At 39.4% G+C, this 17682-nt stretch overlaps 1 protein-coding gene across 1 annotated transcript in view; it reads left to right on the top strand.

Annotated features, from left to right (window-relative positions):
- ankrd26 (ankyrin repeat domain containing 26) overlaps positions 1–17682 on the top strand; it is a 131197-nt gene that overhangs the window by 34027 nt on the left and 79488 nt on the right. The window contains exons 9-14 of the mRNA XM_073059530.1: positions 7718–7754; positions 7872–7941; positions 11019–11079; positions 11189–11424; positions 13809–13950; positions 15182–15252. Of these exons, the coding sequence (XP_072915631.1) occupies positions 7718–7754; positions 7872–7941; positions 11019–11079; positions 11189–11424; positions 13809–13950; positions 15182–15252 (617 nt within the window). The remainder of the gene's footprint in view (positions 1–7717; positions 7755–7871; positions 7942–11018; positions 11080–11188; positions 11425–13808; positions 13951–15181; positions 15253–17682) is intronic.

The raw sequence follows: 17682 nt of genomic DNA, 5'->3' as shown, positions 1-17682 counted from the left end.
CCTCAACCTTCTACGCTCCAATGAATAGAGACCTAACTTGTTCAACCTTTCTCTGTAACTTAAGTGCTGAAACCCAGGTAACATCCTAGTAAATCGTCTCTGCACTCTCTCTAATTTATTGATATCTTTCCTATAATTCGGTGACCAGAACTGTACACAATATTCCAAATTTGGCCTTACCAATGCCTTGTACAATTTTAACATTACATCCCAACTTCTGTACTCAATGCTCTGATTTATAAAGGCCAGCGTTCCAAAAGCCTTCTTCACCACCCTATCTACATGAGACTCCACCTTCAGGGAACTATGCACTGTTATTCCTAGATCTCTCTGTTCCACTGCATTCCTCAATGCCCTACCATTTACCCTGTATGTTCTATTTGGATTATTCCTGCCAAAATGTAGAACCTCACACTTCTCAGCATTAAACTCCATCTGCCAACGTTCAGCCCATTCTTCTAACCGGCATAAATCTCCCTGCAAGCTTTGAAAACCCACCTCATTATCCACAACACCTCCTACCTTAGTATCATCAGCATACTTACTAATCCAATTTACCACCCCATCATCCAGATCATTTATGTATATTACAAACAACATTGGGCCCAAAACAGATCCCTGAGGCACCCCGCTAGTCACCGGCCTCCATCCCGATAAACAATTATCCACCACTACTCTCTGGCATCTCCCATCTAGCCACTGTTGAATCCATTTTATTACTCCAGCATTAATACCTAACGACTGAACCTTCTTAACTAACCTTCCATGTGGAACTTTGTCAAAGGCCTTGCTGAAGTCCATATAGACTACATCCACTGCCTTACCCTCGTCAACATTCCTCGTAACTACTTCAAAAAATTCAATAAGGTTTGTCAAACATGACCTTCCACGCACAAATCCATGCTGGCTACTCCTAATCAGATCCTGTCTATCCAGATAATTATAAATACTATCTCTAAGAATACTTTCCATTAATTTACCCACCACTGATGTCAAACTGACAGGTCTATAATTGCCAGGCTTACTTCTAGAACCCTTTTTAAACAATGGAACCACATGAGCAATACGCCAATCCTCCGGCACAATCCCTGTTTCTAATGACATCTGAAAGATCTCCGTCAGAGCTCCTGCTATCTCTACACAAACTTCCCTCAAGGTCCTGGGGAATATCCGGTCAGGACCCGGAGATTTATCCACTTTTAAATTTCTTAAAAGCGCCAGTACTTCCACCTCTTTAATTGTCATAGGTTCCATAACTCCCTTACTTGTTTCCCACACCTTACACCATTCAATATCCTTCTCCTTAGTGAATACCGAAGAGAAGAAATCGTTCAAAATCTCTCCCATCTCCCTCGGCTCCACACATAGCTGACCACCCTGATTCTCTAAGGGACCAATTTTATCCCTCACTATCCTCTTGCTTTTAATATAACTGTAGAAGCCTTTCGGATTTACTTCCACCTTATTTGCCAAACCAAACTCGTAACTTCTTTTAGCTTTTCTAATCTCTTTCTTAAGTTTCCTTTTACATTCTTTATATTCCTCGAGCAATTCCTTTACTCCATGCTGCCTATATCTATTGTAGACATCCCTCTTTTTTCGAACCAAGTTTCTAATATCCCTTGAAAACCATGGCGCTTTCAAACCTTTAACCTTTCCTTTCAACCGAACAGGAACATAAAGATTCTGTACCCTCATAATTTCACCCTTAAATGACCTCCATTTCTCTATTACATCCTTCCCATAAAACAACTTGACCCATTCCACTCTCTCTAAATCCCTGCGCATCTCCTCAAAGTTAGCCTTTCTCCAATCAAAAATCTCAACTCTAGGTCCAGTCCTGTCCTTCTCCATAATTATATTGAAGCTAATGCTATTGTGATCACTGGACCCGAAGTGCTCCCCAACACATACATCTGTCAGCTGACCTATCGCATTCCCTAACAGGAGATCCAACACTGCCCCATCTCTAGTCGGTACTTCTATGTATTGTTGCAAAAAGCTATCCTGCACACATTTCACAAACTCTAAACCATCCAGCCCTTTTACAGAATGAGCTTCCCAATCTATGTGTGGAAAATTAAAATCTCCCACAATCACCACCTTGTGTTTACTACAAATATCTGCTATCTCCTTACACATTTGCTCTTCCAACTCACGCTCCCCATTAGGTGGCCTATAATACACTCCTATCAGTGTTACTACACCTTTCCCATTCCTCAATTCCACCCAAATAGCCTCCCTAGAGGAGCTCTGTAATCTATCCTTCCAAAGCACCGCCATAAGATTTTCTCGGACAAGCAATGCAACACAATGTATTGCAAATGCAATGTATTTGAGTTCCTTATTCCCTTACCTTTAATACAGTGAGATAATTAGAGTTGATAGAGTCTACTAACAGCAATTCTCCCCTGCAAAACACTGCACATAGCCAGTTCCCCTGTAGACTACATTTGAAATTCTGAATCAAAAGGCATACAAAGCAAAAATAATGGTAGTAGTCTGGTTAGGCAATTTTGCAGAGCCGTACATTGAGTTGATTGACTTGCTGGAGCTCTGAATTTTGAGGTGGAAAGCTCTACAGATGCTCCTACAATTGTGTCTTTCACTGAGCATCCTTGTCGTATGATGAATATTGTCTCCAAAATTATCCCAGCCATGCACTTTGGGTGAGTCTGTCCAAAACATTTGCATAATTTACTTGATTTGTGTTTTTTTTTCACCCTTGCTTGAGAATGCCACTTATACATTCTTCACCCAGAAGTTTGATGTATCTTGCACCTATTCTCATCTAAATGTTGTTTCCACATCTGCATGCCTTGTCAGAAATCTGCAAAGTTTATGTTTGATAAACAATGGGAGACTTAGCTGGTCTGTTTCCTCTACCATGAAGTGGTAGTGATATCTATGTTAAGGAAATCCCTATTATTCTGTCTCAAATTCCCATCAGGGAATCGCTTAAGCCAAGTAGAAAGTTATTTCACTGGTATTGGATCTTACTTCGGTTGGACTTTTGTAGAAACTGATCTTCGTGTTTTGCTGTTTTTTAATGATTTGAATGTGCAGTGTTTTTAACTCAACAACCAATTTCAACATTAGTAAGTCAAGAGCTCTGTGCTATGATTAAGTTTCATGGCTAATTGCATCAATGTTCCAAATGTGGCAATATTGGAATAATCCAAACTATTTTCTGTGCCTCTAGCAACGAAGCACAGAATCACACCTGCTTTATTAACTGCTCTTGCAATTCATGATGTTACTTTGAAAGATGTACAGGTGTCCCCCATTTTTCGAACGTTCACTTTACGACAGCTCGCTGTTACGAAAAACCTACATTAGTACCTGTTTTCGCTAACCAAAGAGGATTTTTGCTTTTACGAAAAAAAGACACCCGCTTTATACATGTGTTTACCCTGAGAAAGGCTACAGTGACTGTGAAGCCTTGTGTGGGTAGTTGTTTGCGCATGCGTGTTGGTACATATGCGTGTACGTGCGTAGGCGTTTTTTTTTCTCCAGATCGATTTTGGCTCGTTGTCTTCCCGAGTTCGATAAGTGAACTGACACCTTGCCCTATTGTCCTGTTTATTATTTATTGTAATGCCTGCACTGTTTTTGTGCACTTTATGTAGTCCTGTGTAGGTCTGTAGTCTAGTGTAGCTTTCTCTGTGTTTTTTTTTACATAGTTCAGTCTAGTTTTTGTACTGTGTCATGTAACACCATGGTCCTGAAAAATGATATCTCATTTTTACTATGTACTGTACCAGCAGTTATGGTCTAAATGACAATAAAAGTGACTTGACTTGACTTGAAACTACACTGTACATACAATATTACTTTTACTATATGTTCGTGTTATTTTAGGTTTTATGTGTTATTTGGTTTGATATGGTTGGTTATTTTTTGGGTCTGGGAATGTTCAAAAATTTTTCCTATATAAATTAATGGTAATTACTTCTTCGATTTACAACATTTTGGTTTACAAACGGTTTCATAGGAACGTTCTACCTTCGGATTGCAAGGGAAACCTGTACATTGCTTATGCATATATTTTATTACCATAAAGTAAATCAGAGCAAACTAACTAGTGGAGAAGAACATTGGCAGTTGATAGCAGGTAGTTGATGTCTTACTAGCAGATTTTTTTGCCTGACTTTAAAAGTACTGCAGTGTAAAATTGAGTTCTGATAATGGTCAACAGATTCTATCTCCTGTACCATAGCATTGGAGATGGATAGGAACAGACAAGTTAGAAAAGTGTTTAATTGGAGTAAGGAGAAATATGAGGCTATCAGGCAGGAACTTGGAAGCATAAACTGAGAACAGATGTTCTCAGGGAAATTTATGGAAGAAATCTGGCAAATGTTTAGGGAATGAGTTCTTCAAAGGTATGTTCCAATGAGACAGGGTAAGTATGGTATGGTAAAGTACAGGAACTGTGATGTACAAAGGCTGTTGTAAATCTAGTCAAGAAGAAAAGAAAAACTTACAAAAGGTTCAAAAAATTAGGTAATGATAGATATCTAGAAGATTACAAGGCTAACAGAAAGGAGCTTAAGAATGAAATTAGGAGAGCCAGAAGGGGCCATGAGAAGGCCATGGTGGAAAAGATTAAGGAAAACTCCAAGGCATTCTACGAGTATGTGAAAAGCAAGAGGATAAGACATGAGAGAATAGGACCAATCAAGTGTGTATGGAACTGGAAGAGATAGCAGAGGTACATAATGAATGCTTTGTTTCAGTATTCACTATGGAAAAGGCGATTGTAGGGATGAATTACAGTGGACTGAAAAGCTTGAGCATGTAGATATTAAGAAAGAGGATGTGCTGGAGCTTTTGGAAAGCATGAAGTTGTATAAGTCACTGGGACTGGATGAGATGTACCCCAGGTTACTGTGGGAAGTAAGGGAGGAGATTGCTGAGCCTCTGGCAATGATCTTTGCATCATCAATGGGGACAGGAGAGGTTCTGGGGGATTGGAGGGTTGCGGATGTTGTTCTCTTATTCAAGAAAGGGAGTAGGGATAGCCCAGGAAATTATAGACCAGTGAGTCTTACCTCAGTGGTTGGTAAGTTGATAGAGAAGATCCTGAGAGGCAGGATTTATGAACATTTGGAGAGGCATAATATGATTAGGAATAGTCAGCATGGCTTTGTCAAAGGCAGGTTGTGCCTTACAAGCCCGATTGAATTTTTTTGCCGATGTGGCTAAACGCATTGATGAAGGTAGAGCAGTGGATGTAGTGTATATGGATTTCAGCAAGGCATTTGATAAGGTTCCCCATGCAAGGTTCCTTCAGAAAGTAAGGAGGCATGGGATCCAAGGGGACATTGCTTTGTGGATCCAGGGCTGGCTTGCCCACAGAAGGCAAAGGGTGGTTATAGACGGGTCACGTTCTGCATGGAGGTTAGTGACCAGTGGAGTTCCTCAGGGATCAGTTCTGGGACTCCTACTCTTTGTGATTTTTATAAATGACCTGGATGAGGAAGTGGAGGGATGGGTGTAAGTTTGCTGATGACACAAAGGTTGCAGCTGTTGTAGATAGTGTGGAGGGCTGTCAGAGGTTACAACGGGACATTGATAGGATGCAAAACTGGGCTGAGCTGAGAAGTGGCGGATGGAGTTCAACCCAGATAAGTGTGAAGTGGTTCATTTTGGTAGGCCAAATATGATGGCAGAATATAGTATTAATGGTAAGACTTGGCAGTGTAGAGGTTCAGAGGGATCTGGAGGTCCGAGTCCACAGGACACAGAAAGCTGCTGCGCAGGTTGTCTTTGAGGTTAAGAAGGCTATAGTGCTTTGACCTTCATCAATCATGGGATTGAGTTTAGGAGCAGAGAGGTAATGTTGCAGCTATATAGGACTCTGGTGAGACCCCACTTGGAGTACTGTGCTCAGTTCTGGTCGCCTCACTACAGGAAGGATGTGGAAACCATAGAAAGGGTGTGGAGGAAATTTATAACGATGTTGCCTGGATTGGGGAGCATGCCTTATGAGAATAGTGTGGTGCGTGGGGAAGTGGTTAAGGCGTTGGACCAGCAATCTGAACATCGTGAGTTCGAGCCCCAGCCAAGGAAGTGTGTTGTGTCCTTGAGCAAGGCACTTAACCACACACTGCTCCAGTCCACCCAGCTGAAAATGGGTACCGGCAAAATGCTGGGGGTTAACCTCACGATAGACTAGCATCCTATCCGGGGGGTGGGGAGTCTCGTACTCTCAGTCGCTTCACGCCACGGAAACTGGCATTAGCACCGGCCTGATGAGCATATAAGGCACGGGACAAACTTTAACTTTAACCTTATGAGAATAGGTTGAGTGAACTCAGCCTTTTCTCCTGGGAGAGACGGAGGATGAGAGGTGACCTGATAGAGGTGTATAAGACTATGAGAGGCATTGATCGTGTGGATAGTCAGAGGCTTTTTCTCAGGGCTGAAATGACTAGCACGAGAGGGCACAGTTTTAAGGTGCTTGGAAAACAGGTACAGAGGAGATGTCAGGGGTAAGTTTTTTACAGAGAGTAGTGAGTGTGTGGAATGGGCTGCTGGCAACGGTGGTGGAGGTGTATACGATAGGGTATCTTAAGTGACTCCTGGATAGGTACATGGAGCTTAGAAAAATAGAGGGTTGTGAGTAACCCTAGGTAATTTCTAAGTTAAGGACATGTTCGGCACAGCTTTGTGGGCCGTAGGGCCTGTATTGTGCTGTAGGTTTTCTATGTTCTGTTAGAAAGTACCTGTTGAGAACCTTTGTAACATTGGCTCCGTTCTGATGACAAGCAATTCATCTAAAATGTTAATCCTGGTTATGTTCCTTCTTGAATGTTGACTTGCCAGCAGGTATATGCTGCATTTTTTTGCTGTTATTTCTGATTTCTTGAATCCGCTTTTTCCTTGTGACTTCCTAAGAGATTCATTCATCTGAGTCATACGTATATTTTTCTGTGGTAATTTCATGTAAGATCTTTATTCATAATATTGATCAAATGGGGGACTATATCAACGTATGCAACATTATCAACCTTTAAAAGTATCTTCCTCCATGTACGAAGATTTTTTTCCTCTGATTTCCTCTTAGGCCTGCCACATCTTTGTGCATTCTTATTTTGTTTCTGATGCTTAATGTCAGCTCTTTGCTTCTAGTATTGAAGAATGAATCCTCATCTTCAATCCATATTTTTAAACCTTCTTTATCAAGGTGCAATATTGATTTAAATACAGATATAGAAGCATAGATATAATTAAAATGTATGCAATAACATATCTGATGTTTAGCACTGTTGTTCATTTACGCATCTGTGGCACATAGGCGACCTTTTTTTGCTGTTTCCTTAGCATTTGTCTGTTACAAGGCAGAGTTGCTAGCTTGATGCTCAACCCAGCATGGATGAAAATTGTGCAGGGGCTGGCTAGATTCAAACCCAGGACCATTTTCATCAAAGTCTGGTACTGCTGCCACTGCACCACCGGCCAGCAAAGTTTAGCATATAGATAATATCTTTATGGAGAGTCTGATGTTTATAATGGATCCTTCTATGGGAACGTGGTATATGAATGTAGAAAACCAATTTAATCTGCAATCAGTAATACTTAAATGGATTCTGTCCTTTTTTCTATTTGCTTAACAATAAACTTGTCTTGTAATATTTGAAGGATGAACTAAAGCTTAAAATAAATTTGGATGAATCTAATTCACCTGTAAATCATTTGCTTTGCTCCCCAGTGATGGATGATATTTCTCAGATAGAATCTTTCAGTGGGTAAGTTGGAACTACTGCTGTTGCAATTTAAACATTTCTTAAGTAGATTAATTTCTTAATAGTTTTTTGTCCTTTTTTGTTTTATTTAAGATTTTTATTTGAACGTTTTACTTTTAGGGAGTCAAAGAGTGCTGCAGATTCCTGGTTGTCTTCAAATGAAGAAGATGATGTGCCATGTTCTTCCAAGGTAGTAATTTGCCATTGATATAATTTCTTGTATTATCTCACTTTTGAATTTAAGTGACTAGCAATGATGGTATTTCACTAAAATAGTTTTACTAAAGTAGATACCTGTGTTATATATCAAGAATCATTAAAGGAATGCTGTTGGAACTTGGTGGGGTGGCCATCTTTATGCTGGAATTCTGTATCCCACTCTAACCATTTTCTGTAACTTTTTAAATAATTGGAATGTTGCATTCTGGGGCTGTATTTTGAGTTATAAATCATTTTTATTAAGAAGCAAAATTAGAAAAAGTTGGAGCAAATAAATTATTTTCACAAGGAAATTCAAATTCAGTGGCATTACAGACCTTGCCATTTGAAAAGAAAAAGAAGTGTAGTCTAGACAGGATGAATGTGTTCTTTGTGGGCATATCTAGAAACAAGGGGTCAGTTTTTAAAAATAAGGGCTTGCCACTTAAGATTCAGACATTTTGCTACTTTACTGAGGTCACAGGCTTTGCCGAGGCCAACTTCTACACTTGGCCATGTTGGAAATCCTTGGCTAGCGATATTCAACAGTGAATTGTGTTCTTCATGACAGATCATTAAAAATGCAATTCGTTGTTGAACATGGCTATTACTAACTAAAAGATTGAAAACCATCAAGCTGACTTCCTGGAAACCTGTTGGAATGATTTATCACTTTTAGTAATGAGGGCTTAGCTTACAAAACTACTTTGTGCAGCAGTGCAATAAATCAGAAGTGCTGAAAAGATAAACTAAGGTTGAAAGTATGTCACAAGTCAAGTTAATATAAGTTCAGGCAGGCAAAGAAAAGCTCCTTGTATCAAATGCTTTGAACTTTTGCATTGAAGAGCTTGAAACCTTTTCCTGACCACTTCATTTCATTGCTTGTCACACCAGACAGACAGCCATTCTTGTCTGGCGCGTAGTGTCAGGATTGGTCTCCTTTCAGATTAACCGGGTCACGATATGAACGTTCCTGACTCGACCCTTGTTTTTGACGTGGCTGAGTGGCTAGCTTGACGCTCACGGATGGAAAGCATGCTCAGGGGTGGCCTGACTTGGATTTGAACTTGGGAGCCTTCGCTCCAGAGTCCGGCGTTGATGTCACTGTGCCACCAGCTGGCTCCCTGTCCACTTGATAATTGAACAGAACTCAGAATTTAGTGCGCGAGTCCGATAATAGGGATGTAAGTATGTGGCCTGCCCAGCAAAGCCAAGTGTAACTGCAACCTCTGTTTTGGAGAAGTTGCTCTGGGCAAAGTCTGTGGCCTGAAGAAAATAGCCCCATTTTGGTGTGACATTGAAATGAAAAGGGATTGAGCAACAGTCACAGATAGAAACTGTTAAAGTAGCAAAGGTTGCCAGTGGCTCATGGAAGGAAATAGATAAGAACAGGAGAAATTAATGATGAGGCAATCAACGTGATGTTACTTGTGGATCTTTAGGAAGTAAAGTGGATTATGAATGGTCTGATGATTATATGGATGTGAAGGAATGACCTCCAGAGGGAAAGAGGTTAACTTGAAACTAGCTGGGAGAAAATGTCTTTTATTCATTGGTAGAGTCGTGGTCCAAAATGCATTGTATGAACCTTAGGCTAATATCAAGCAAAAATCCAGCGATAGGTCACAATATCTTTGGAACATTTGAGTTTTGAAAATAGAAGTTTTGCATCCTCAGAAGGATATATTGATCTGAAAACCTGCTTCATTAGATCTAAAAAGCCCCATATGATTATTTTAAAAATGAGCAGGTCTTAGTGTCCTGGCCAACATTTATGCCTTCACCAGTATTAATGTGGCCAAACTATCATTTGCTTACATAACATTAGCGACATGTTTTAAAAGCACTTCATTAGTTGTCAAATATTTTGGAATTGCCTAAGGATGCAGGCACCAGTACGTAAATATAGAAGCTTATTATGTTATTAACAAGTTGATGCTATAGCCAAGAAAGCACACCGATGCCTCCAGTTCCTCAGAGGGCTAACAAAATTCTGTATGTCATTGATGACTGTTAACATAGTCCAGTCCATCAAGTAAACCAGCCTCTCCTCCACTGACTTTCCGCTTGCGTCAGGAAAGCTGCTATAATCAAGGAGCTCTCCCACACCAGTCAGTCTTTCTTCTCCCCTCTCCCACTGGGCAGAAGGTAGAAAAGCTTGAAAGTATACACCATTAGACTCATAAATATACTTTATAGATATTTGACTAGTAGGGGAATTAAAGATTATGGGAAAAAGGCAGGTAGGTGGAGATGAGTCCATGGTCAGATCAGCCATGATCTTATTGAATGGCAGAGCAGGCTCGATGGGACAGATGGCCTACTCCTGCTGTTGTTATCAGACTCTTGACTAGACTTCTCAAATGCTAAAGATTAGCTTGTGATTACCCAATGTACCTTGCCATGGAGCTTGCACTTTGTTTATCTGCATTAAACGGTCTCTATGGCTACTACATTGTATTTTACATTGTGATTTTCTTTTTGCTATCTCATTGTTCGAATATATGGCATAATCTGCTTGGATGGCACACAAGCAAAGGCTTTGTATTTTATCTCAGTATATTGAGGTAGATTATTTGTCCCATTGGTTCCACTCCCTCTTATTTCCTATATCCTTCTCACTACTGTCTCTCATATGCGACTTATTCTTTTTATTGTTTTATCGCTTGCCTAACTCAAAGGAAAATTAATAGTAGTTACTTAACCTACTAGCACATCTGTAGGTTATAGAAGGACCCAGAGCATTGAGGGAAAATACAGTCACAGAGAGAGGATGTACCCATTCCACACTGACAGCATCAAAGGTCAGAATGAAATCCAGGTTACTGGAGCAGGGAGCCAGCAGCAATGATAGTTAAGATGTTAGCAGAATAGTTTTATTATTTATTCTTAAACTTCAAATACAATATATTTCACTTAAATATATGATATAAATGTGTTTATATAAGACTGAAGGAAACAGGAAATTGAATTGAAAGCAAATTGAGTTGATATTATATTGGGATGTGTGCCTTTGGCCAATTTTTAAATATGTAACTGTTTATAACCATTAATAATGTCTATTTACAGGCAATCCAGAAGTTTAATTTGACCAAGTTGCTAAGTTCTTCACAGCAAAACAAGGAAAACTGTAAGTTATTGAGAAAATAATTGGAAAAAAATTGAGTACTAATTTGCTTAGTGTGTAGTTAATAACATGCCATTTCGAAGCTTATAAACAAATGATTTTTCCTTTTTAGTTACTGAAGAGGCTACATCTGGCCAAACCCATCTCATGGACAATTTGCAACCAGTTAAATCAGATGAATTTAGGGTGGAAAAGTTAGAAAATGACCATCAAGATGAAGATGAAACATTCAAGAGTAGTGGTTCATCAGTCCAGTCCAGGAATTGTTCTCCTGTAACTGTTGGCTGTTCATTCAGTTTTCCTGTAGAAAATCGTTTAAATTCTACTCCATCAAAAGACAACAAGGAGGTAATTATTTCTCAATTTTTAAAACAAAACTATATTTTTACTTCTTAAATATTGAAGTGAAAATAGGGAATTGGTGAGTATTAATCCAAAACAGCTTAAATGGAAAGTAATTATTAGCTACAGAAAAAGTAGAGCAATATGAAAGTGTTTTAGTTTTGTGCAAGAAGGCATTGTACATAAAGATGTCAGTGAAGTAGAAGCCATTTCAGAGGAAGAAGATACTAGGATGATTGTTATGATGAGGTTCTTGATGTATAAAAGTACTGAGAAAGTTCATTCAATCAGAATTAAGCAGTTAGATAGATAGATAGATACTTTATTCATCCCCATGGGGAAATTCAACATTTTTTCCAATGTCCCATACACTTGTTGTAGCAAAACTAATTACATACAATACTTAACTCAGTAAAAATATGATATGCATCTAAATCACTCTCTCAAAAAGCATTAATAATAGCTTTTAAAAAGTTCTTAAGTAGTTTACTTAAATACATTAAATACAATCAACCCCGGCACTTTAACATATCTTACTCCTGGCGGTTGAATTGTAAAGCCTAATGGCATTGGGGAGTATTGATCTCTTCATCCTGTCTGAGGAGCATTGCATCGATAGCAACCTGTCGCTGAAACTGCTTCTCTGTCTCTGGATGGTGCTATGTAGAGGATGTTCAGGGTTTTCCATAATTGACCGTAGCCTACTCAGCGCCCTTCACTCCGCTACCGATGTTATACTCTCCAGTACTTTGCCCACGACAGAGCCCGCCTTCCTTACCAGCTTATTAAGACGTGAGGCGTCCCTCTTCTTAATGCTGCCTCCCCAACACGCCACCACAAAGAAGAGGGCGCTCTCCACAACTGACCTATAGAACATCTTCAGCATCTCACTGCAGACATTGAATGACGCCAACCTTCTTAGGAAGTACAGTCGACTCTGTGCCTTCCTGCACAAGGCATCTGTGTTGGCAGTCCAGTCTAGCTTCTCGTCTAACTGTACTCCCAGATACTTGTAGGTCTTAACCTGCTCCACACATTCTCCATTAATGATCACTGGCTCCATATGAGGCCTAGATCTCCTAAAGTCCACCACCATCTCCTTGGTCTTGGTGATATTGAGACGCAGGTAGTTTGAGTTGCACCATATCACAAAGTCCTGTATCAGCTTCCTATACTCCTCCTCCTGTCCATTCCTGACACACCCCACTATGGCCGTGTCGTCAGCGAACTTCTGCACATGGCAGGACTCCGAGTTATATTGGAAGTCTGATGTGTACAGGGTGAACAGGACCGGAGAGAGCACGGTCCCCTGCGGCGCTCCTGTGCTGCTGACCACCGTGTCAGACCTACAGTCTCCCAACCGCACATACTGAGGTCTATCTGTCAAGTAGTCCACTATCCAATCCACCATGTGAGGGTCTACTCCCATCTCCGTTAGTTTGTGCCTTAAGATCTTGGGCTGGATGGTGTTAAAGGCACTAGAGAAGTCCAGGAATGTAATCCTCACAGCACCACTGACCCCATCTAGGTGAGAGAGGGATTTGTGCAGCAAGTATAGATTTTTTTTATTTAGAGATACAGCATGATAACATGTCCATGCTTTCCAATTAACCTACTAACCTGTCCGTGTTTGGAATGTGAGAGGAAACTGGAGCACCTGGAGGAAATGCCCACGGAGAGAACATAAACTCCTTGTAGACAGTGGCAGAATTGAACCTGCATTATTGTCGCTGTAATAGCATTGCGTTGACTGCTGCACTGTTGTCATAGCCACTAGTGGTAAAATGATTCTGATGTATGCACCAAGAAAACAATCCAGCTTAATTTAAAAGTCACACATGAGCAATGATAATTTGTAGTTAAACACAACAAATAACCATATTGTTCAAAATCATGAAACTGTTAAAGTTTAGAATTGTTATGATCATGTTCCGTCTAAGATGTGTGGGTGCAGGGCCGCGCAGTAACTGAAATGCTCCTGCGCATATAGCCTTTGTTGCCACACAACTGGAATTTACTTATATAACATTAATATAAAGTGCTGCCCAGTTTTCAGGCTCAGAGCAATGGTTGGTCCGCACAGTCGTTAAAAAAATTAGAAGGAATTTGTCAGTCCTGCCAAAGGGCTACAGCCCGAAACATCGACTGTACTTTTTTCCACAGCTGCTGCCTGGCCTGCTGAGTTCCTCCAGCATTTTGTGTGTGTTGCTTTAAAAATAATATTGCCTTTTGTTTCCAAATATATGTCACTGTTTAAAAAGCTATAGATTAATAATTTGTTATAGATTAACTCAATTATAATAGTGTTATTTTTTCTCTACCCCTTTCATGAAATGAGTATTTGTATTTGATGATACAAAACATAATATGAACTCTGTTCTCTTCTATAGAACATGTTCTTGGAAGAGGAGGAGCCTTTGAGAGCTTCTTCCAAAGGGTCAGAACTTGAAGCAGTGCAATCTTCTGATTTTAGTGAAACTTCTGCTTCTGCATTTCAAGAACAAAAGGCTTCATGCAAAAAAAATAGAAGAGGTATCTTAGATTCAAGTTTTATGTTGTGTTTTTTCATTTGGAATGATTACCAATTTCCCAGTTGTTTATTTTTTGTTGTGCTAATAAAATCTTCATGGTGGACAAGCTACAGGGTCAATGGCACAGTTATAATGCGTTGTAGTTGTAGGTCAGTGAGTGCAAAAACAGCAGATAGCTCACTGTAATATTCTGTAAGCATGGTTGGAAGTATATTTTCATGAATAGTGTTAGGGAGATTCTAATGCAAGTTTAAAAGTTGCCAAAGTGCGGCTAAACTGGAGGATTTGCGACATTTCAAAAGAGTATTGATGCTGCATACTATATACGGTTTTGAATGTAATTTATACCTAGTGGCTTTTCCATTTTCAACATTTACATTTGCTTTTTACTGGCATACTTAGCAAAATTATAGTAAGATTTATAACCTAGTCAATTGGTAGCAGAGTTTGAGGCTATCAATGGTTGTCAGGAAATTTGGCTTTCAGTGATGTACCAGAGCGAGTTATGCAAATTAGTGCAGCATGCATGAGGTGAACCCTGAACATGAAGAATATCAAAACATTGAATACCACTTCGGCAATGCTAGACAATTTAGAATAATAATATGCAAATTTCTTTGTGTACTTAATTTAGCTGCCTCATCAAGGACTATTCCATCATTAAGTCAGAAGTTGGTCGACTTTGAATAACAAGTCCTTGTAAAATGTCCATATCCCAGGTTAATCTCGTAATTTATTTATAAGTTGCATTTATGTTTGTGGCAAGGGCAGCCTCTATCAGAGCCCACACATCCCTAACATCCAGTAACATTACTATTACAAAATTCCCCATTATCAACACATTTCATGTCAAAAGCTTTTAGAACCCAATATGATATTTCAATATCTTTGAAAGGACAACTCCAAGAGGGTGATACTGTACTGCATTATTTCATAAGAAGTTGCTGAGCACAAAATGTTATCACACACTTGTCTTGTTCTAAAGTTGGACTCATTAAGAAAATCCATTCTTGAATAATCTGCTGTTAGCCACCGAGTGATCACTTTACGTAGTTCCATCAAGTTGAAATCTAGAAAATCGAAAGGAATAGTTCTTTGATTATCATTTGTTGAATCCAGATAAAATATCATGTGGTTTAGAAAGCAAAAAAAAACTTTCATAATGGAAGCCAGCATTTTCATCTAATTGCAAATCCTTATTCAATAAAATATTTTAATTCTTTACCATGTAGACCTACTGTTAGAGCTGGGTTTGGAAGAGTCGGAGGTGGAAGCAAACACGGAATCTCTTAAGGATTCTAAGGTATGTTTAGTAAATGTTATGACTTTTACTTAATACAAAATATCACATTTAGCTCATCAGAATGGTTGTTTGTAATACTGTGTTATAAATTAAAATGGGTCATTGAGTCATAAAACAGAAATATGTCATTTGGCATACATGATCTGCTCCATCTTTTTACAGTCACAACACGACAACAGCAGATGCCATTTCATTAGCTCTTCACTCGACCTTGGAACAATATGCATACATCAGGATTTTCTTCATTGTCTACAGTTCTGCATTTGACACTATAGACCCCTCAGAACTAATTTAAAAAACTCCAAGACCTTGGCCTTCATACCTCCCTGTACAACTGTATCCTAAATCTCTTCACTTGCAGATCCTAGTAGATTCAGATTGGCAGCACATTTCCTTTACAATCACCATCAGCACAGGTACACCACAAGACTATGTACTTGGCCCCCTGCTCTTCTCACTTTATAGTTATGACTATGAGGCTAAGTTTGCTGAAGGCACCATTGTTGACTGAATCAAAGGTGATGATGAATCAACATGTTGGACAGATATTGGAAATCTGGCTGAATGGTGCCACAACATCCTCTGCCGTGACATCAGCAAAATCAAGAAGCTGATAATTGACACGAGTAGGAAACTGAAGGTTCATCAGCCAGTTCTCATGGACCAGAGGTGGAGAGGGTCAGTAACTTTTAAATTCCTCAGCATTATCATTTCAGACAATTTATCCTGGGTCCAATACATAAGGGCCAAATACAAAAAAGGCAATACAAAAAATAAGTTTGGAAAATGACATGCTGAATCTAAAACTTTGATAAACTTCTACAGATGCACAATGAAGTGTATACTGACTGGTTGCATCACAGCCTGGTATGGAAATACCAGTGCCCCCAAACAGAAAAGCCTACAAAAGTAGTGGATTCAGCCCAGTTAATCACGTGTAAAGCCCTCCCCACTACTGAGCACATCTACAAGGAGTGCCGTCGCAGGAAAGCAGCATCCATGATTAATGACACCCACCATCCAAGCCATGCTCTATTCTCTCTGCTGCCATCAGGAAGGAGGTATAGGCACCTTAGATCCCACACTGTCACATTCAGGAACAATTATTACTCCTCAACCATCAGGCTCCTGAATCAGAGTGGATAACTTCACTCAACCCATCACTGAACTAATTCCACAACCTATGGACTCACTTTCAAGGACGACAACTCGTGTTCTCAATACTTATTACTATTACTATAGTGTTTTTTTTGTTGTATTTGCTCAATTTGTCTTTTATGCATTGGTTGTCTATCTTTTCATTGCTTCTATTGGTTCATTTGTATTTATTGTGAATATCTGCAAGACAATGAGTCTCAGGATAGTATATGGTAACATGTATGTGGTTTGATAATAAATTGACTGACTTTGACTTTGAGTCTATTGCCAACTATCATGCATTCATTTACACTAATGCCATTTTATTGTCTCCATAGTCCCATTAGTTCCCTTCTGATTATACCACTCATGTTAGCACCATGAGCAATTTACAATAGTCAATGAATCTACCAACCTGAACAAATTTAGCATGTGGACTTAAACTGGAGCACACTGAGGAAATCCTCAAAGTCACAGGGAGAGTATGCAAACTCCACACAGATAACACTGGAGGTCTGGAACAACCTTGTGTTTTTGGAATTGTGTGGCAGCAGCATCACTATCTGTGCTACCCTTCAAATCCTGGTGTGATAATAATTTTTAATGAGTAGCCTTAAAATATCTGAAATACTTTGCTGAGAAACTGAAGAAAAACTATTATGGAAGTTTACATTTATAGTTGGATCTTCAAAGTCAAAGTCATTCCATGATAAACATCTTGATAAAAAGGTGAAACCTATATAACCAAAAGTTTCAGAAATCAATCACAAAGAAGATTTTAAAGGAACAAATGATAAATGCTATAGAACCAATTTCTCTAATTTCTGGTAATTTTTATCCCCTGCTCTCCCTTCTCTTTTTTTCTCTTCCCAATTCTGGTTCTTAACCCTTTCATCACTGACCCAAGTCCCTGTAGTGCCCATCCTCCTTCCCTTTCTCTCATGGTCCATTCTCCTCTATTTGATTCCATCATCAGCCCTTTACTTTTCCACCTATCACATCGCAGCATCTCACTTCTACCCCTCCCCCAGTCACCCACCTTCCCTCTCACCTGGTTTCTGCTACCACCTACAAGCTTGTACTCTTTCCTCTATCCCCACCTCCCACCTTTTTTTTTTGCTACCTTCCCGATCCTGGTGAAGGATCTCAGTCTGACACATCGATTGTTTATTCTCCATAGATGCTATTTGACCTGTTGAGTTCAAGTATTTTGTGTGTTGTTCTCTGTTTTCCATCCTATGTGAATAATCTCATCTTTATCAATTGACAATTGGCTGTCAAAAATTCATGGGA

The sequence above is a fragment of the Hemitrygon akajei genome, chromosome 10, assembly GCF_048418815.1.
Source record: "Hemitrygon akajei chromosome 10, sHemAka1.3, whole genome shotgun sequence".
In the NCBI taxonomy this organism is placed as follows: Eukaryota; Metazoa; Chordata; class Chondrichthyes; order Myliobatiformes; family Dasyatidae; genus Hemitrygon; species Hemitrygon akajei.
Note: the sequence above shows the minus strand (reverse complement) of the source record. Positions and strands in the feature narration are given on the sequence as shown.